A 20779-nucleotide genomic window follows, 5' to 3' on the forward strand; every position below is an offset into this window, starting at 1 on the left:
GAGTGATGGATGGCCCCAGCCCGGCGTGGCAGCCCTGGGAGAGCAGGACCGGGCGGCTTGGGGACCTCGGGGACCTGGCTGGCAGCACCCGTCTCTGCAGAGCCCCGCAGTGTTTGCTGTGCTGAGCTCCGCAGCCCGCAGCCGGCGGGAGCCGGGAGGAGGATTCGGAGGGGCTCTGGGTGAGCCCTGCATCCCTGTGCCGGGGCATGGCGCGGGGCTGAGCCGCCGTCCCCCCGGCATGGCGCGGCAGGGCTCGGGGGCCATGCTGGCCTCCAGCGGCCTGGGCTTCCCCCCTCAAAACCTGGCCCGCGTGGTGGTTTGGGAGTGGCTGAACGAGCACGGGCGCTGGCGGCCCTACTCGGCTGCCGTCTGCCACCACATCGAGAACGTGCTGAAGGAGGACGCCCGTGGCAGCGTGGTGCTGGGCCAGGTCGATGTCCAGCTGGCGCCCTATGTCATCGATCTCCAGTCCATGCACCAGTTCCGGCAGGACACAGGTAAGGGGCTGGTGCTGAGCCGGGAACATCCATCCACCTATCCTTCCTTTCATCCCTCCATCCTTCCATCCACCCATCCATCCTTCCCTCCCTCCATCCATCCCTCTGTCCCTCCATCCTTCCATCCCTCCCTCTATCCTTGCATCCCTCCGTCCGTGCATCCCTCCATCCATCCATCCTTCCACCCAGTGTGTATCTATTTATCTGCTTGTTGTTCCATTCATCCATTTGTCCAGCTGTCCATCCATCCATGCATCTCACTGCATATCTGTCTGTCATTCCATCCATCCATCCATCCGTCCATCCGTCCTTCTCTCCCTCCCTCCCTCCCAGTGTATCTCTACTTACTTGTCTGTCACTTCATTCCTGCATCCATCAATCCATCCATCCATCCACCCATCCATCCACCCATCTGCCCGTCCATCTGTCCCTCCAGCCCATTGCACACACCCTCCTCTCCGTCCATCTGTCCCTCCCGTTCCTTCTCTCCTCCCCTCACCCTGCTGGGCTCTGCTCCCCCCGTGGACCCCATGAGGCTCCTCCTGCCCTTTCCTTTCCCCCTCCCCACTTTCCCCCTCCACCGTGGACCCCTGCCCTGGAGAGACGTGTCCCAAAGTCCCTCCATCCCCTCTCACCCCGCCGCGGGGTGCTGTGGTGGGTGGTGTGCCCCACTGTCACGCTGGCCACCCGTCTGCCCCACAAAGCTGCTCCATCCGGGATCCCCAAGGAACTGGGGGGGCCCCAGTTTGGGCACTGGGAGCTGCGGTGGGCGCTGGGCTGGTTGCAGCTGTGCAGCTGTGGCGGTCGGTGCCTGCCTGCCAACAGCGCCGTGCTGCGGCGCACATCCAGGCCACGCGTCCTCGGGGGAAATCAAAGCGGGTCCCGCGCCGGCATAGAGCCCAGACCCCATTAAACGTGTCCTGGTTGCGGTGTGACCCATTAAGCCGGCGCATGCCGGCTGTGCCACAGGGGACTCGCCAGTTCGGGTGCTTTCCTGGCCATCCCTGCATCCCTGTCTGCCGGGAAGCGTGAGGCTGCCGAGGGCAGGGTCCAGCCCCAGGCCAGGCAGAGCAGGCAGGGGACCTGCCACGCACTGGGTGCCACCCCTAGCTCCACCCAACTTGCCTGGGGCCACCCCAAGAGCAGGACCCCCATGGCCATGGTCCCCCTGCCCGGCCACTGATGCCACCATTCCCAGTCACCAGCGATGGTGAATGACCCTGCGTGCGGATGTGGCTCCTGCGATGGGCTGGGGACCGAGATGGGGACCGAGCCAGGGACCTGCCACCCTGCCTCTGCCATCAAGCCTGGCTCTGAATCGGTCTGCAGCCATCACGGGCTTGGCAATGGGCAACTTGGCACCTGCAGCCCCAAGTCAGCGCGGCTGCGGCCACCGGCACGACTGGTCGTGCTGACTCAGAGCTGTGGGTGCCACCGGAACACCCTGGCTGTCCCCATGCCAGCTCCTGCCAGCTTTGGCCAGGACCCGTCCTCTGACAGCAGACACCTGGCATCGCATCCCATGGCCACGGTGCTGGGTGCTCCCAGGGAACACGTGCCCATGTTGGGGCCATGGCTGAGTTTGGGGGTGACACGTCTCTGCTGGGAGCAAAACAGCTCTTCCCGGCATGTCCCCGGGTGCTGCAGTCCCCGTGCCAGCAGGGCTTGGGGACAGGGATGCTGAGAGAGGGGCCTCGCCATCCCCAGGGATGGCACGGGAGGGGACGTGGCCATCACTTTGGCTCCATCCCATAGATTGTCATCGTCATCTCCGTGTGCCCCATCCCTGTATCCGTCATCTCTGCCCTTGGATGCGGCCTGCGGGCAGCCAGCTTTGGAGGCTGTCAGATGTCTCTGGAGTCCCGTGGTGCTTGGGGACATGAGGGTCCCCCATACTGAGGGTGCTCCCGGTGCCCACTGTGGCATGGGGACACAGGGAAGGTGGGCAGGAGGCTGGGGGCAAGGGGGCTTGGCCCATGCCGTGCCTGGGGAGGGAGAAACCCAAGCCAAAATGGCGATGGTGCGAAACGAGGTGACCCCGTTCCGAGCAACGGGGACGCGCGTCCCCTCCCTGTGGCCCTGGGGACGCTGGCTCGACCCCGCAGCTCCCACATGGCTGGTGGAGGTGGCAGGGGCTGTGGGGCTGGGGCAGCTGGTGGCCCTTGGGGACCCAGAGCTGTGTGTGCCCACATGCACAGGCTGGGGTGTCCTCCCCTCGTCCTCCTCTGCTCTGCGGCAGCGGGATGCGGGATGCGGGATGCGGATGTGAGCGGGCAGGGGGATGCGGGATGTGGCTGTGAGCGGGCAACGGGACATGGGATGCAGCTGCAAGGACCAGCGGGTGTGGGACATGGATGTGAGCAGGATGCGGGATGCGGGCAAGAGTGGGCAGCAGGATGGGGGACATGGATGCAAGGAGGCAGGCATGGATGTGAACACAAGCGGCGTGCGGGGCATGGATGTGAGCGGGATGTGGGCAGGAGCAGGCAGCGGGATGTGGATATGAGCCAGCAGTGGGATTCGGGATGCGGGCAGGAGCGGGCAGCGGGGACGAGCAGTTCTCCGCGGGCTGCCGGAGCGGGGTGAGCAGCCTCCCTGCCTCCCTCCCGCGGGGCCGCCGGCAGAGCTGCCTCAGCACAAGCCGGCACTGGGGCCAGGCTCTGCTGCCTGACGTGGCTGATGATTAATGACTGTTATTAGCCTTGTTAATCGGGCTGGGCAAACAGTGCTGGCGAGGGGATAGAAAAGCACCATGCTGCGGGAGCACTGCCGGGGCTGCGGCTCGAGGAGGGGGCTGCGATGCCTCCCCTCACCGTGGAGCTTTGGAGGCGGCTGCAGCATCTGACTCGGTGGCAAACAAGCAGCAAGGGGCCAGGATTTGGCCCTGCACGGGGGACAACGCCTTGCTCCCGTGACTGCCAGCGCCGGCCAGAGCCGCGGCAGCTGTCAGGAAAACCCTTCTGACCGGGAAATGCTCCCCCCGCCCCGGGGATGGCGAGGGGTCCCCGGCCGGGGAGGGCGGAGACGGGCCTGGACCAGAGGGATGGAAAAAGGTGCTGCGGGCTGAGCAGCATCGCCCTTCCCGCGGCGGCCAGGGCCGTGATCCCAACCGCTGGAAGCCCGGCCGGCGGCCAAGCCAACACCGCCGCCACCGCTAATGGAGGGTTGTTGAGCCTCACGAGTCCCCGGGGAGGCGCAGCCCTGCAGACACGCCAATCGATCCATTGCACGTCGCGGCTGCCGCGGCTCGGCGGAGGGGAGGCCAGTGCTGCCTGTTGGGGTGCAGTGGCTGTCACCCCTCCTGCACCTCGGGGTGCTTTGTGGTGGGTGAGAGTGGCTGCTTGCACCCCAAAGTGCCTCTGCATCCCCATCCCCGCGGGGTGCTGGGCTGGGAACCGGACACGCACACGTGCGTGCAGGCGCGGGTCCCTCCGCCAGCACCCCGGGGTGCTGGAGCCCCGCGGGCGCTCATCCCCACTGTCTCCCCAGGGACCATGCGCCCCGTCCGGAGGAACTTCTACGACCCATCCTCGGCCCCGGGGAAGGGCATTGTGTGGGAATGGGAGAACGACAACAGCTCCTGGACACCTTACGACATGGACATCTGCATCACCATCCAGAACGCCTACGAGAAGCAGCACCCCTGGCTGGACCTCTCCTCCCTGGGCTTCTGCTACCTCATCTACTTCAGCAGCATGTCCCAAATGAACCGGCAAACCCAACGCAAGCGCCGGCTCCGGCGTCGCATGGACCTGGCGTATCCCCTCACCATGGGCTCCATCCCCAAGTCGCAGTCGTGGCCGGTGGGCACCAGCACGGGGACACCCTGCTCCTGCCCGCAGTGCCTGCTGGTCAACAGCACCCGTGCCGCCTCCAACGCCATCCTGGCTTCCCAACGCCGCAAGCTCTACCCGGGTGCCGTCCGCCAGAGCAGCACCTTCGCCGGGGCGGCTCTGTGGCCAGCGGGGACGGGGACGGCGGCAGTGGCGGGTGGCACAACCAAGGGCGAGGGGCTGCGGGTGCCCAGCGGGGCATTCGCCCCCAGCCAGAGCGTGCCCGGCGGGGTGTCGCTGCCCGGGCTTAACAACCTCAACCGGCCCGGCACGCAGCGGGGGGCTGGACTCGGCGCCCGTGCCACCGTCCCCCCGGGGTAAGCTGGCTGAGGGAGGGCTGCCTGGGGAAGGGGACGGCCGCGGTGTCACCGAGGCTGTGGGGATGCCAGGCGAGGTGGGGGCAGGGGTGGGCATGCAGAGGAGGGGGAAAGGGGAGATGGAGGTGCCTCGTCCGCTGCTGTCACCTTGCACAAGCAGCCCCAGCCCTTCCAGCACCACGTCACCTCTAGCCCCAGGCTCCCCACCCTGCGCACATGGTTGCAGGAGGGACAGCCCCAGCAGCTGGCTTGTCCCAAGTGGTCCCTTGGATCCCTGCCCCTGCAGAGAGGCTGCGGTGATTTGTGCAGCATGCTGTGTCATGCCGTGCCGTGCCGTGCCACGCTGTGCCATGCCAGCTGGAGGAGATGGAGTGCCCGGTCCCAGGGGACTTGTGTCCCTGCTGTCCAGCATGGGGTGTATGACCCTGGCTTGTGGCCCAGTGCCACCAGGCAGGTCTCTAAGGGGCACACGGTCATGGGGACCACAGCCCTGTGTCCCCTGCATGGATGGGAACAACTCACTGAGGGCATGCGGGTGGATGAGTGGACCCCAGTGGGGTGTCCCTGTCCCAGCACCCAAGCCCCCATGGCTGTACCCCTCGGTGGGTCAGCCTGGTGTCCCCGAGGGGCAGGGAGGGCAGGCAGGGCAGGCAGGGGCGGCCATGGCCCTAAGCCTGACCTGACAAACAAGCTGTGATGGCACGTCTGGCAGCCTGCCAGTGTGGGAAAGCCCCGGTGCCGCTCGCTTGGGTGGGAACCAGCCCGGATCCAGCGCCAAGGTATTTGGTCAGAGACCCCCAGAGGGGAGCGAGCGCCCTGGGCTGCAGCAAGCCGTGCCGAGGGGACAACCTGTCCCATCCCTCCCAGCTCCCTGCCATGGGGACAGGATCCGGCCCTGGGCTGGGGGGCATGGGGGGAGGCAGAGGGGCCCCAGCTGGGGCTGGGAGGTGGGGGCCGGGGGGGCAGGCAGGTTCGCTGAGCCCCTGGCAGGTCCTGGCGTGTTTCCTTCCCCTGCTGACGTGCTGCTTTCGCTTCCGCGTGCCGGGCGCTGGGCCAAGCAGTCCCTGTCCCCATCACTGTCCCCGTCCCTGTACCGGCACACAGGCCCTATCCCACGCATCCCCATGGACAGGTAGGAGGGGGCCAGGAAGACCCTGGGGGGGCTGAGCTGGGTCCTCCACCACTGCCCCTGCCTTGGTGTGAGTAAGGGCAGCTTCGGGAGCGGGAGGGTAAACACCCGCAGCCCCGGCTCATGTGGGGCTGAGCGCTGCTGAACTCATCACCGTGATGGTTGTGTGAATGGGGGGCTTTTGGGATTGGGGAGGGGGGTGACACCACTGGCGGGGGCTGCTGAGCTGGGGCAGATCCCCTGGGGCAGGAGAGCACTCGGGCACTGTGTGGGGCTCCTCTGCTGGGCTTTCTTGCTTGTCCTCCATCCCAGTGCGTGTCCCATCCATCCATCCATCCATCCATCCATCCATCCATCCATCCATCCTCTTGCCCAGCCACACATCTGTCTGTCCATCCATCTGTCCATCCATTTCTCCGTCCTTTCCCACCCACGGGCACAGCCACATCCATACCTGCACGCACCTGTGCACCAGCCCCCAGCTCTCACCCAGCTCTGCCTGCACACACATCTGCCTGCGCTCCCAGCTGCACGCCCAGCCTTGCACGCACGGGTGCCCACCCAGCCGCGGGTGCACACATGGGTGCCTACCCAGCCACGGGTGCCCACCCAGCGCTGCGCACACACAGCTGCACACCCAGCCGTGGGTGCACACACGGGTGCGCACCCAGCCACGGGTGCACACACAGCCACGGGTGCACACACGGGGGCACACGCACACGGGAGGTGCCCTGGGTCAGCGGGGCTGGGCAGGCAGGAGGCACCGTGCCATCGCCCCGGGGGTCTTGGTGCTGGCAGCCCTGGAGGGGTGAGGGTCCCCTTGGGGCACGGGAGTGATGGCCAGGGCGATGGGTGAGGTGCTGAGGCGCAGGGACGGCCCCCGTGGGGGATGCGGGACATGGGACATCGCCATCGGGACATCCCGATGAGGTGCCCACCCCGGGTCAAGGAGGAGGCGATGTCCCCAGCACCACTGGGTCCCTACCGTTGGGCTGGCACTGGGTGACAGCCCCATGAAACACACAGCAACCCCCCAAGGCTGGCGAGGGGACACCCTGCTCTGTGTTCCACGGGGAGGACGCTGCCCTGGGGACGTGCCACACGTGGCGGGGACAGTGCCAGCCCTGCCAGCCCGGCTGAGCCCCTTCCCCTCCCGTCTCCACGCAGGGTGCCAGCCCTCCCGGTCAAGAACCTGAACGGCACCGGCCCTGTCCATCCCGCCCTCGCAGGTAAGGGGGGATCCTGCCGCCGGCTGGGTGTCACCGCCGGGTGACATTGTGGGGCAGGCGGAGGGAGGGATGGACAGACATTGGGTGGACGGACAGACAGCACCTCTCCCCTGGCGCAGGGATGACGGGCATCCTCATGTGTGCCGCCGGGCTGCCTGTCTGCCTGACCCGTGCCCCCAAGCCCATCCTGCACCCGCCGCCTGTCAGCAAGAGCGACATCAAACCTGTGCCCGGCGTCAACGGCATCTGCAGGAAAACCAAAAAGAAGCATCTCAAAAAGAGTAAGGAGCTGCTGGCGTCCCTGCGCGCCCTCGGCCGTGCCAGCCCCTGCCGGAGGGGAAACTGAGGCATGGGCACTGCTGCTGCCTGCGGGGGTGGGGTTCACCTGAGGGTTTTGGGCTGATGCCCATGGCTCCTCTGTACCACATGCTGGCACCCCGTCCTCCTCGTGCTGTCCCCATCCTGGTGGCAGGGGTGGCAGGGCACCATGGGCAGGCTCTGATGGCATCCCCCCCTCTGCCCGCGGCAGGCAAGACACCCGAGGACGTGGTGCGCCGCTACATCCAGAAGGTGAAGAACCCCCCAGACGAGGTGAGTGGGCATCCCTGGGCACCGCGGCTCGGCCACGGGCTCACCCCGGGGCCGCTGGAGGTTCGTGGGGCTCAGGCGCGGGCAGAGGTGTGGGCAGGGGACGGGCAGCCCCCCATGGTGGGCAGAGAGCCAGGGGTGAGCTCCCCATCCCACCTGGGTGTTGATGCCTGTCAACCCGTGCCCGGCAGGATTGCACCATCTGCATGGAGCGGCTGGTCACCTCCTCCGGCTACGAGGGCGTCCTCAGCCACAGGGGCATCAAGCCAGAGCTGGTGGGCAAGCTGGGCAAGTGCGGGCACATGTACCACCTCCTCTGCCTCCTGGCCATGTACAACAACGGCAACAAGGTGAGCCAGGACCCCCCGGGGGGTCACCCATCCCCGCGGGTGGGTGCTGCGGGGTGGGCGCCGTCCCTGATGCCCGCCCGGGTGCCCGCGCAGGACGGCAGCCTGCAGTGCCCCACCTGTAAGGCCATCTACGGGGAGAAGACGGGCACGCAGCCCCCTGGGAAGATGGAGTTTCACCTCATCCCCCACTCCCTCCCGGGTTACACCGACTCTAAAACCATCCGGATCGTCTACGACATCCCCACCGGCATCCAGGTGAGGTACCTGCACCCACCACCCCTGGAGGACCACCGTCGGGCTGGGTGCCCCCACCCTGTGCCACCCGCTCACCCCATCACCCTCCCACCCAGGGCCCGGAGCACCCCAATCCCGGCAAGAAGTTCACGGCACGTGGCTTCCCGCGGCACTGCTACCTGCCCGACAACGAGAAGGGCAGGAAGGTGAGCGTCCCCGACGGCACTGGGGTGGGATGGGGTGGGATGGGGTGGGATGGGAAGAGATTGGATTGGATGGGGTGGGAAGGGATGGGATGGGATGGGATGGGATGGGATGGGATGGGATGGGAAGGGAAGGGATGGGATGGGATGGGATGGGATGGGATGGGATGCGATGCGATGCGATAGGATGGGAAGGGATGGTAAGAGAAGAGATGGGATGGGATGGGATGGGATGGGATGGGATGGGAAGAGAGCGGGAAGGATGGGATGGGATGGGATGGGATGGGATAGGATGGGGAAGGATAGAATGGGGACGGATGGGATGGGAAGAGAAGAGGAGATGGGATGGGATAGAATGGGAAGGGATGGAGTGGGAGGAGAAGGGATGGGATGGGATGGAATGGGGAGGGATGGGATGGGAAGGGGAGACGGGATGGGATAGAATGGGAAGGGATGGAGTGGGAAGAGAAGGGATGGGATATAATGGGAAGGGATGGGATGGGAAGGGGTGGAACGGGATAAAATGGGAAGGGATAGGATGGGATAGGATGGGATAGAATGGGAAGGGATGGGATGGGAAAAGAAGGGATAGGATGGGAAGGGATGGGATAGAATGGGAAGGGATGGGATAGGAAGGGGTGGAATGGGATGGGATGGGATGGGATGGGATGGGATGGGATGGGATGGGAAGGGAAAGGAAAGGGAGGATGCAGCAGTGCCGGGGTGGGGCAGGAGTGTGCCACAGGGAAGTGTGGCACCATGCGGGCACCGTGCCGGGGCTGAATCCTGCACCCTGGGGTGCTGGGGGCCGTGCTGTGCCGGGAGGGCTTGGGGTGCCAGGTGGGCGAGCGACGGCCGTGCCCGCCCGCCGCAGGTGCTGAAGCTGCTGATCGTGGCCTGGGACCGGCGGCTCATCTTCACCATCGGCACCTCCAACACCACGGGGGAGTCGGACACGGTGGTGTGGAACGAGATCCACCACAAAACCGAGTTCGGCTCCAACCTGACCGGCCACGGCTACCCCGACCCCAACTACCTGGACAACGTCCTGGCCGAGCTGCTGGCCCAGGGTGTCTCTGAGGCCACCCTGAAGGACTGAGGCAAGGGTGAGGGGCTCCCCACCGCCCCCTCGGCCCCGCGTCCCCTCCCGTGCCACCGCCGCCCGCGCCGCTTCGCTGCCGACGCCGCAGCCCTGCCGGGTGGGCTCACCCCCCGCATCCCGGGCCACCCGGTGCCACCCACCACATGTCCCCGTGTCCCCATGTCCTGTCCCGGTTCGCCCCGCTCCCGTGGCGATAGCATCGTGGGCTGGTGCTTTTCTTTTTCTACCCGTGGCCTCTTTGCGCGTCAGCCGCCGCGTGCCACCTGTGCCACCCGCCGCCGTCCCACAGAGCCGCGTACAGCCGGTGCCATGTGTACATCTCTGTGTTACAGAATACACGCCGGGCCAGTGTCCCCGTGTCCCCACTCGGGTCCCTGCACCTCCCGCCCTCCCGGGGTGCTGGGTGGCATCACCGCAGGGTCCGTCCCCCAGCGGGGTGTCGCTGAGGGTGGGTGGCGGTCCCTCCCTGCGGGGATGCTGGGCTGGCAGGGGGGGCTTGGGGCACCCCCGTGGGCAGAGGAGCGTGTGTGTGTGTGTGCGTGCTTGCACACGCGTGTGCCGGGGGCCCCCACCGAGAAGGGGGAGGCGGGGGGGGGCGGCAGCGGGGACTACAGCTCCCAGCAGGCCCCGCGGCGTGGGCAGGCCGGGCTGGGCGCGGGGATGGGCGCAGAGCATGCTGGGAGTTGTAGTCCCAGCCGCCGCCGTTCAAATGGCGGACGCCGGGGGCTCGGCGGGGCTCGGGGGCGGCGGCGGGGCTCCGTCCCGGCGGGCGAAGGCGTCGTGGGCGATGTCCAGGTCCCGCAGCACCGCCCGGAGCCGCCCCCCGCCTGCGCCCCCCGGCAGGGTCAGCGCCCGGCACCCACCCGCGGCACCCACCCGCGGCACCCACACCCCCCCCGGCACCCACCCCCGCGGCACCCACCCGCGGCACCCACCCCCCCGGCACCCACCCGTGGCACCCACACCCCCCGGCACCCACCCGCGGCACCCACCCGCGGCACCCACCCCCGCACCCCCACCATCCCACGATGTCCCACCCCGTCCCCCCGTGTCCCCCCATCCCATCCCGTCCCCTCGCCCGCCCCCCGCCCCCCCAAAGCCCCACGGACACGGACAGGCACTGCGGGGGTGCGTGGGGATGGGGGGGGTTGGGGGGTGGGGGTGCGTGTGCAAGGGTCCGCGCGTGTCTGAAGCTCGGTGGGGGTGCGGGAGACCCCACGCACGCCCAGCGGCGCGCGCCCGGGCGTGCACATCCGCGTGTGCGCACGCGTGCGTGGGCGGGTGCATCCAGCCGGGCGCGTGTCCCTGGCCGCGTGGATTTGCTGTCCCCTGGTGGAGGGGGCCCGCTGAGTGCTGGGGGGTGTGCATGCGCGTGCATGCCTGTGCAGGTGTGTGCAGGTGTGTGCAAGCATATGCAAGTGTGTGCATGCCTGTGCAAGTGTGTGCACGCGTGTGCACGCGTGTGCAAGCGTGTGCATGTGTGTGCAAGTGTGTGCATGCGTGTGCATGCGTGTGCATGCCTGTGCAAGTGTGTGCATGCGTGTGCATGCATGCGCAAGTGTGTGCATGCCTGTGCAAGCATGCGCATGCCTGCGCACATGTGTGCAAGTGTGTACATGTGTGTGCATGCCTGTGCATGTCTGTGCAAGTGTGTGCACGCGTGCGCAAGTGTGTGCATGCCTGTGTGAGTGTGTGCATGTGTGTGCATGCCTGTGCAAGCGTGTGCAAGTGTGTTGAAGTGTGTCCATGCATATGCAAGTGTGCATCGGCGTGTGCGTGCCTGTGCAAGCGTGTGCAAGTGTGTTGAAGTGTGTCCATGCATATGCAAGTGTGCATCGCCGTGTGCATGCGTGTGCCCGCGTGTGCCAGCCGCCCCATGCAGGGGCTGCCCCAGGCAGCACCCCGGGGTGCAGGGTCCCCATCACCCCCCCAGGGCTGCCCGTACCTGCCTGCCCCAGGCAGGGGGGCTCGGCCTCTGCGCTGCCTTCGGGACCCTCAGCCCCCGTCGCCCTGCGGGAGAGGGACCCTCAGCATGCTCCCACCTTCCCCGCCAGCACCTGGGGTCCCCTGGGACCCCCGCGCCGTGGGCCAGCACCCCCCCAGGCTCACCGCAGCCGGGCCCCCGCTCGCCGGAGGTGCCCGTAGAGGGTCTGCGCCGCCGCCGCGGGGTCCAGGGGGTCCCTCCACTCGCCCAGCGCCACGGTGCCGTGGGTCCGGCTGCACCCGGGCGCTGCCAACAACAGCCGCAGTGGGGGTGCCGGGGGACCCCCGCATCCCCTGCCCGGGGGAACCCCCACCCTACGCTGCCTGCTGGCCTTACCGGTGCAGGCAGGCTGCAGGCAGCAGGTCCAGCGGCCGGCGCGGAAGGTGCCCGGGTGGCAGGTGGGCAGCATGGCCTCGTTGGCGCTGCTGGCCTGCCGCAGCGCCCACAGCCACTGCCACAGCTCCTGGCCGCTCTGCGGGGACAGGGAAGGAGGGTGGCACCCCGCCGGGCACCCATGGGAGGAGGAGGAGGGTGGAGGTGGGCACGGGCGATGCCGACGGGGTCCCTGGCAGGGGTGGGCACCGGGGATGGTTGTGGCCACCAGGGCCAGGTGACCGGGAGTGACAGTTTGATGGCAAAGCTGCCCAGGTAGGACCTGGTGGGGAGATGGCACCGCGGGAACAGGGGTACCCCAGTGACCCCAGTGCAAATAGGGCTGGGACCCCGGTGATCCCAGTACAGAGAAGGCTGGTACCCCAGTGACCCCAGCACAGATATGGCTGGAAACCCTACTGCTCCCAGTACCCCAGAGCTGGTACCCCAGTGACCCCAGTACAGATATGGCTGGATACCCCACTGATCCCCATATCCTAGGGCTGGTATCCCAGTGACCCCAGTACAGCTAGAGTAGGATGCCCCAATTTTCCCAGTACAGCCAGAACCCAGACACCCCCTTAACCCCAGTACAGCCAAGGCTGTGCACCCCAGTGTTCCCAGTACAGCCGGTGCCTGGGTACAGCTGGATTTGGGACCAGGACCATTCCCATTGTCCCCATGGGACCCGGGGGTGCCCCATGGCGGGGTGCCAGGGAGCGGGCTCCCAGGGTGCTGGGGCAGGGGGTTCCCGGGGTGCCTGGGGCAGGGGCACCCACCTTGCACTGGATGTAGGTGGTGTGGAGCTGCCCGTCGCCATCCTGCGCCACGATCTGCATGACGTGGGGGTGCTGGAAGGTGCCCTCGTCCACCCGCTCCACCGCCCGCATTTGCGGCACGGGGATGGAGCAGCGCACCTGGGGACCCCGAAACACCGCAACTCACTGCACCCACATCCCCTTCCTGGGCGCCGGGCGTGGGGTGGGGGTCACGGGCAGCACCCACCTGCCGCTCGGGGGATTTGGAGTAGGTCAGGGCCTCGCTGCTGAGCCAGAAGTACCTCTTCTTGAAGGTGAAGCGGGGCAGCAGGGCGGGCCCCCCTGCCGTGCGGGTGTGCAGGTACCCCTCCTTGATGGTGGCCGAGGGCTGGCAAAGTACCAGCGGCAGCGGCCCCTCGCCCGCTGCGGCCACAGCACGGCCGGGCAGGGAGGCAGCGGCGTCACCCCAAGTGCCACCGCCTCCCCCAGCCTGAGGATTCCTGTCCCCGGCCATCCTGGCAGCATCCGCATGGCACCCAGCGGGTCCCCCGCCCCGGGGATGCTCCCAGGATGCGGGGGACAGCAGGGATGATGCCACCCCTCCGTGTTGGGTGCTGGCACGGCCGGACCCAGCACCGGTGGTGCCCCCCCAGCGTGCCCACTCACCCTCAGCGCTCTCCACCATTACCAGGCTGTCCAGGAAGGCTTTGACACGGGTGACACTGGGCAGCAGGACGGCGTGCAGCGGGGCCATCCACGGCTCCTTGCCCTGCCCCAGCTGCAGCCCCAGGTTGCCGATGCTCTGCAGCGCCTGCCCCACGCAGGGAAGGGCTCATGCTGCCATACCGCCCATGGTGTGGGGGCTGCGGGGGGGGACCCCCACTCTCACTGCTCCCCTGAACCCCGGCGACTTGGGAATTGGGGAGGAAAGTGGCAAAGTGGAGCAGCCCAGTGGGTGATGGGACCCAGATGCGGCCCCAGGCTGGCTCCTGTGCTGTGCCGACGTGTGGTGGCGTGGCCCGGTGACGAGCAGGGCTGGCATCAAGCGTTGTGGGAAGGAACCAGCCCGTGGCAGGTGGCATGGGGGCAGGAATGGCTCTGCCCTCCTTGGGGTCCCCATCATCCCCTGGGCTCACTGCCCCTTCCCAGGATCCCCATCCCTCCCTGGCATTCCCATCCCTCCCCTGGGTCCCCACCCCTCCCCAGGGTCTCCCTGCCTTTCTGGGGTCCCCATCCCTCCCTGGCATCCCCGTCCCTTATGGGTCCCCATCTCTCCACAGGGTCCGCATCCCTCCCTGAAGTCTCTGTCCTTTCTGGGTCCCTCCCTGGAGTCCCCATCCCTCCTTGGGACCCCTGTCCCTCCCCAGGGTCCCCACCCCTCCCCAGCATCCCTGTCCTTCCCCAAGGTCCCCATCTCTTCCCAGGGTCCCCATCCCTCTGCAGGGTCCCTGTCCTTCCCCAGGTTCCCCATCCCTCCCTGAGGTCCCCAACCCTCCCCAGGGTTCCCATCTTTTCCCAAGGGTCTCCATCTCTTCCAGTGGTCCCCAACCCTCTCCAAGGTCACCATCCCTCCCTGGGCTCCCCATCCCTCCCCAGCGTCCCCATCCCTCCCCAGTGTCCCCATCCCTCTCCGGGCTCCCCGCACCTTGGCGAGCAGCAGGAGCGTGCGGCCGGTGCGGGGGTCGGCGTGCTGCTCCCGGAGGCTGAAGAGCTTTGGGGTGAGGATGGCGGGGGCGAAGAAGCGGAGGAAGAGAAAGCCGCTGATGGAGAAGTACTGCACCTCCTGGCCAGGGACGGGGACAGCTCAGGGCTGGGGGTGGTGGACCTGGCGGCGTGTGGAACCCCAGTCCCAGCCCCGCTGCCTGCCCCACCTCGTGCTGCGCCGAGGGGAACCGCTCCTCCACCCGCCTGCGGAGCTGCTTGAAGGCCACCCTCATGAGGAGGGGACACTTCTCCACTGAGCCCACGATGGCGTCGACGATGTCCCCCAGATAGCCCTTCAGCAGCTCCAGGCTGCTCTCCCGCACCTGTGCCTCCGACAGGGATCCCTTGAAGGAGATCCTCCTGCGGGGATGCCACCGGATCAGGAGGGACCCGATGTCCAGGAAAAGGGCACCCCGAATTGGCCAAAAGCCATCGGGGTGACCCACAGGCTCAGCAGCAATGGGTGGCCCCTTCCCGCAGGAGACACTGGGATGAGGATGTCTTGGGACGTGCCAGGCACCATGTCCCCCCCAGCCATCCCCTGGCACTTGCCTGCTGCGGCTCAGCTCCATCTTGCCGGGGTCCAGCTCCACGTACTTCTTCTCCTCAAAGATGCGGTTCACCACGGGCTTCAGGACCTCATGCAGGTAGGGCAGCCCCACCACCTGCAAGGGATGGGAAGTCACCATCTTTGTCCCCAAACTGTTCCCAGATGCCCTGCTGGGACAAAGCCTGGCTCTGTGCCCCGATGCCATCATGGGAGGGCACAGCGGGGACCCGGCTGGTGTCCCCTCCCACGCTCACCTTCATGAACTGCTCCACGGACTTGGAGGCCAGCGAGTTGGCACGGAAGAGGGTGTTGGGGTCCGCTGGAAGAGTGCAGAGGCCGTGGCGAGGTGGGCATGGAGCGATGCCCCAGCCGTCCCTGGTGTGCCCGACCCCGCGGACATGTAGCACCTTTCCTGCCCCCCCCTTGGTGGCCCCACTCTTCTCCCCATGGGGGTCTGGGGGGGACCCTGGCAGCCCAGTTTCCCGGCTGGGGGGGGTGCAGATGGTGCCCCCAGCCCTGGCACTTACTGGTCCTGGCCAGCTCATGGGTGGTCAGATAGTCCAGGAGGGGCACCGCCAGCCCCTGCCCCAAGAAGATCTTCACCAACTTGGTGGCCACGTCCTGCCGGCTCTCCCCCGAGGTCACCTCCTCCAGGACGGCCAGGGCCGTGTCGGCGGGGGGCTGTGGGGAGGGCACGGTGGGCATGGCGAGGCCCCCGTGCGGGGGTGGTCCCCTGCTGCCCCCAAGGGTCCCCCCCACCCCACGGCACCCACCTGGCCCGGAGAGAGGATGGGCTCGGTGAGGAGCTGGATGAGGGGCTGGTAGTAGGGGGGGGGCAGGACCCTGTCCTCCACCAGCCGCACCACCAGCCGCAGGGCGCCCAGCTGCCCCCTGCAACGACACGCAAGGGGCTCGGCCGCGTCCTGCACCCACCGCCCTCCATCACCCCGGCTCCTTCCCGGGATGGGGGGATCACCCCATGCTGCCCTGGGCACAGCCGCCCTGGGGAGCTGCTCATGCAGGGTGCAGGCAGCTGCCTGGTCCTGCTGCCTGCACTCACCCGTGGTCCTCAGTGGTGCTGGGGAAGGGCAGGAGCTGGAACCAGCCCTTGGTGGGGTCTGTGCAGATGGTGTCCAGGGGGAACTCGACCTGGGGGAGCCGGAGGCAAGGTCTGCGTGGAGTGGGGGGCACACGCCAGCACCCTGTGCTGCACCTTGCTTCCCCCGCCCACGGGGACCCCTCCTCGGGGGAGAGCCCAGGATGCGCAGGGGGTCTGGATGCGGCCCTGCCCTGGCTCAGCAGGTGCACGTACCCCTGCCCTCATCCCCATCCCCGTGGGTCCTGACCCGTGGTCACCCGGACCCTGAGCACAGGGAGGGGCTGGGGGTGCAGAGGTGCCCCTGGGACCCTGCCCCGTACCAGTGTGCCCCAAAGTCCTCACCCGTCCCAAGAAGTCGTTCTTGCCCACGATGTCCCAGTCCCACACCTCCACGCTCAGCATGGCCTCCCCCAGCTTGCCCTCTGCCAGCTCGAACTCCAGTACCTCGTCCCAGTGCGGGAAACGGGTTTTCTTAATCACCTGCTGGGGACAGGGACCAGTGGCTGCGGGGGACGAGATGCCCGAGCCTCTGGGTCCCAGCACACAGCACCCGGACTCACGGCTGTCTCCAACGTGTGCCCGCAGCACGACACCCGGGCGAAGGGGTCCGAGGTGCCCGAGAGGTCCCGGGGGGCCAGGTCCCTGCGGGGAGATGGGGGTCAGTGGGGACGCAGTGGACAGGGGGCCTGTCCCCACCAGCACGGTCCCTGCACCCCTGTCCCCCCCTTCCCCCTGGCTTGCCTGGGCCCACCGGGCACTGGTGGGGCAGCCGGCAGGTGCTAGGGGATGCTGGTGAGAGTGGGTGCCCATTCCCCAGAGCTCCTGCCCCGAACCCCCTCCTCCCCCGGTCCCTGGGGGCCAAATGGCACAGCGGGGGGGCTCCGCTGTCCCTCCTGGCTGTCCCCATGGCCATCCCGTTGCCTTGGTACCCGCTTCGGTTGCCATGGCAGTGGGATGCTGCCTCTGCCACCTGCTCCGCTGGCAGCAGCCTGCCGTCTGGCAGCGGCCTGTGTGGGCACACGCACACACACACACATGTAGACACGCGTGCACGCACACGCACACATGCCGGAGCAAAGCAGAGGGGCAGCCTGGGGCGTGCCTCAGTTTCCCCAAATTGTGAAGCCAAAGGGGAGAAACCCAGCGTGAGAGCCAGCTGGGCTGGTGGGGACCGTCCCCAGGTACCCCATGGCTCTCTGCGCCACTCAGCTCTGCCCCTTGTCCCCCCCGTCCTCGTCCCCGAGCAGGGCTGGCAGTGTCTGAGGCAGCGCATTCCCTGCTGAGACCCCACAGCATCGTGACACTGGGTTGGCATCATCGATGTCCCCAAGCAGGACACAGCGAGGGCCCTTCCCGGTGCTGAGGGGGGAGGACAAGCCCCGTGCCATCACCATCCCCACCACCTCCCACCACCCAGACCCCCCCCAGCCAAAAATAAGACCCTGGGACGGCTGCGGCCCCGTCGTGCCCCGCCAGCCCCCCGCTACCTGGCCTCGATGAGGTGGCAGCGCAGCACCCGCGGGTGGCCCTGCTCGGGGACCCGCAGCTCCAGGTGGATCTCACCCTGCACCTCCTCATCGGGGTCCACAGGCGCCAGGCTGAGCCAGCTGTCAACACCTGCCGAGGAGGATGGGGTGGGTGCCCCGAAGCGTGGGGATGGGCCCTGCCACCCCCCCCTCAGCCCCCATCATGCCCCCCACTCACCCCGGGGCTCAGCCGAGATCTGCTGGTGGCTGAGCGAAACCTTGCCAATAACATCATCCTGCCTGCAAGGGCAGAGACACAGCGGGTGCTGAGGCCACCAGTGGGGACGTGCCACCCCTTGAGGGGCTCCCCGTGAATGGCTGGTGCCCACCCGTGACCCCGTTGTCCCCTTTACCCGATGGTGTCTTCATCCAGCACGTAGACGGCGAGGCTGCGGAAGCTGCGGGGCAGGCGCAGGGTGTATTCCTCCCCCCAAAACGGGTTCAGGCTCTTCCACACCGTGGCCGTCCTGCCGGTGGTGGGAGAGGTGGCTGCACCCCCAGGGAGAGCACCCGTCCCCGTGTGTCCCATCCCCGGGGTGGCGTGGGGTCCCCCCTACCTGGCCACCACCTCATTGTCCACCTTGACCACGCAGTAGGGATCGCTGGAGCCGGACCTGGGCAGGGGAGGTGGGATCCAAGCGTCACTTCCAACCCCGCCAGCCAAGCGCCAGCTCCGGGGGGTGAGATGAGTTGCCCGGTCTCAGCCCGACCCCGCAACTGACACCAGGATGGGGACAATGCCTTTTCCTGGTCCCCGCTACTGGCCACCCCGAGCCATCACCCTGTGTCCCCGTGCCCCCCACCCATGGGTACCGGTGTCTTGCCAGCACAGCCGAGCCCGAGTTTCTGTGGCAACCCCTGGTGTCAGGGTGACACCAGCTTGGCCCAGGGCCCTTCCCAGGCTTAACCCCTTCCGCGGGGGAGGACGGGATGTGGGGCCGGATCCAGGGCTCTTCCATCAGGTCCCTGCAAAACCCCTTCCCCACTCATTTACGGCAGCCAGACCTGTACCAAGGGATGCCAGCCCGGGATGGCATGCCCGGGGTGATGCTGGAGCCCTGAATCCCCAGCTGCTGGAGGCAGGGGATTATGGGAGGTGCTCCAGCAAGGAGCCAGACCCCGGGTGGGGCAAGGGAGGTGACCCCAGCCACGGGCTGGGGGACAGGAAGGTCCCGGCTGAGGCTGGGGGCTCAGCACCGCTTGCTGCGAGCCTGGACGATTTTGTTAGTCGCCAGGGGTGTCTCAGCACCTCTGGGCAGAATGAAGCCCACAGCCTGGCCGGTCTGGCAGGGACAGGCAGGCAAACCTCAGCAGCGCACTGTGGGGTTGACAGCTCCCAGCCCCCATGAGAGCCCGGATGAGAGTGGGTCACCCCGAGCCCCTCCGCAGCCCGAGGATGGCCCCAAGCTGGATTTGGGGGGGCTGGGAGCGGCACCGGGTACCTCGCCCCCATGTCGGTGGGTCTGTGTCACCTCGCTGTGCCCAGACCCCCCAAGTGGGGCACCCAGCATAGCACCACGACCCCCACGGGGTGGGGAAACTGAGGCAGGGAGGCCCCGCTGCCCGCAGCCGTCCCTGGCTGCCTGGCCCTGGGAGCGGCCGGCGGTGCCAGGCTGGCACATCCGGAGGAGCCCGGGGCTGCCAGCTCCGCCAAGGCGTATCCGTGAGGCAGGAGCAGGCAGGGGGTCTCCCTGCCCCCCTCAGCCCCCTCCTGAGGGCACGGATGCCCACTGGGTATGTGGGGATGCAGGGGGGCTGTGCCCCTCCCCCCCCCCCCAGTGCTACCCACAGCCTTGGGGGGACACCCTGTGCCCACCTTGCTGGGGGGCAGCAAGGGGATGCCCAAGGGGTTGGGGGTCTCATACATCTCCTACGGGGGAGGGGCTGAGGGGGCTGGCGGTCCCCTGCCACCCCCAGACCCCCTGTTTGGGGCAACGGGTCCCTGCCAGCATGGGTGCAAGCAGGGACCCCCAACACCACAGGGAGAGCAGAGCACCCGGGGCACCCAGTGTCCCCCCCCCCGCCACGTCTCCCAGGGTGGGGGGCCGGGGAATACTGGGGGGCCGAGAGCCCCCCGAGCCACTCACACGTCCTTGGCGGGCAGGTCCTTCCCCTCCACCACCCGGCAGTGCAGGGAGGTGGTTTTGGCCATGCCGGCGAACTTCGGGGCGGGCGCCTAGGAGTCCATGGGGGGCTCTGCAGTGGGTGCCCCGGGGTGCCCCGAGCCCCCCGCACCACCGGTGAGGTTGCCGCCACCGGCCTCCTCCTCCTCCTCTCCGATCGTTTCTCGCTGTCGCTTCTTCCTTTTTCCTCTTCTCAGTTGTTTTTCTCGCCGCTTCGCTCCCCACCTGCGCCGGAGCCAGCGAGCGAAGAGCAAGCGAGCCGAAGCGCGCGGGCACGCGGCGGCTGGCGAGCTCGGGTGGGCTGGCCTCGTGCCCGCAGGCCCAGCGGACGAGCAGCTCGCCGCGGCGGTCCCCCCATGTACCAACGACCACCGGCGTGGGCAAAGCCCCCACCCCCCAATTCTAGCAATGGGGAAAGTGAGGCACGGGGCCATCGCAGAGCGCTGGCCCCTCGGGGCAGGGGAGCAGCTGCTCTCCCATCACACCTGAGTGGCACAAGGGACTGTCCCCAGGCCGGGGGGGGGTCTCCCCGGACCCTGAACTGGCAATGGGTGCCATGGGGAGCCTGGCATGAGCGTCGGCCTTGGGGTGGGGATGCAGCAGAGGAAGCACCCAGCTTGGGGGGAGACCCTGAGACCCCCCATGGGATCTTGCCCCCCACCCTGGGTGCCCCCTGCCCTCGCAGAGGACACCCTGAGGCAGGGCAGGGAGACTCCAGCAGACCCTGGGGTGCCTGCGGGTGCAGCACCGCGATGCTCCCCGGATCCGCATGCTCACCGCGCCCTGGCTTTTCCACACCGGGGACCCCAAGCTGGGGTGGGGGGCATGAAGGGGGGTGAGCACTGGGGGGTGAGGTCCCCCCCTGTCCCCACTGGGCTGTTGGTGTGTGGCACAGTGGGGGGCACTGGGGGGGCTGGAGGGATGGCGAATCTGGGGGGGAGATGCGGGGGTGGGCTGGCCAGATGTCTCCTGCAGTGACTCACGGTAGGGATTGCCAGGGCGGGCGTCACTGAGTGGGTGCTGGGTCCTTGGGGGGGGTCACTGCTGGGGGTGTCACCGTGTGGGTGCTGGGTCCTGGGGGGGGTCACTGCTGAGGGGTGTCACCATGCAGGTGTTGGGTCCCTGGGGGGGTCACTGCCGGGGGTGTCACCATGTGGGTGCTGGGTCCCTGGGGGTGTCAC

General features: G+C 68.0%; 2 protein-coding genes across 2 annotated transcripts; one reads left to right on the forward strand and one right to left on the reverse strand.

Moving 5' to 3' along the window:
* Positions 1 to 238: 238 nt before the first annotated feature.
* On the forward strand, positions 239 to 9479 carry DTX1 (deltex E3 ubiquitin ligase 1; the record flags this gene model as incomplete). Its single annotated transcript, XM_082325320.1, has 9 exons — positions 239 to 497; positions 3987 to 4647; positions 6944 to 7005; positions 7125 to 7286; positions 7535 to 7596; positions 7785 to 7943; positions 8037 to 8198; positions 8294 to 8383; positions 9255 to 9479. 9 exons carry the CDS (start codon positions 239 to 241, stop codon positions 9477 to 9479), a joined length of 1842 nt encoding a protein of 613 aa, XP_082181446.1.
* Positions 9480 to 10187: 708 nt separating this feature from the next.
* Positions 10188 to 19628, reverse strand: RASAL1 (RAS protein activator like 1; the record flags this gene model as incomplete). Its single annotated transcript, XM_082324821.1, has 21 exons — positions 19563 to 19628; positions 18033 to 18089; positions 17829 to 17942; positions 17654 to 17715; positions 17437 to 17566; positions 16510 to 16591; positions 16292 to 16429; positions 15911 to 15999; positions 15624 to 15741; positions 15378 to 15531; positions 15105 to 15169; positions 14853 to 14965; positions 14468 to 14660; positions 14242 to 14379; positions 13263 to 13407; positions 12844 to 13019; positions 12618 to 12755; positions 11803 to 11938; positions 11592 to 11712; positions 11428 to 11492; positions 10188 to 10309 (listed from the first exon to the last, which is right to left on the reverse strand). Exons 1-21 carry the CDS (start codon positions 19625 to 19627, stop codon positions 10188 to 10190), a joined length of 2421 nt encoding a protein of 806 aa, XP_082180947.1. The 5' UTR covers position 19628.
* Positions 19629 to 20779: the final 1151 nt, after the last annotated feature.

Source organism: Platalea leucorodia (genome assembly GCF_965183815.1).
Source record: "Platalea leucorodia genome assembly, chromosome: 12".
In the NCBI taxonomy this organism is placed as follows: domain Eukaryota; kingdom Metazoa; phylum Chordata; class Aves; order Pelecaniformes; family Threskiornithidae; genus Platalea; species Platalea leucorodia.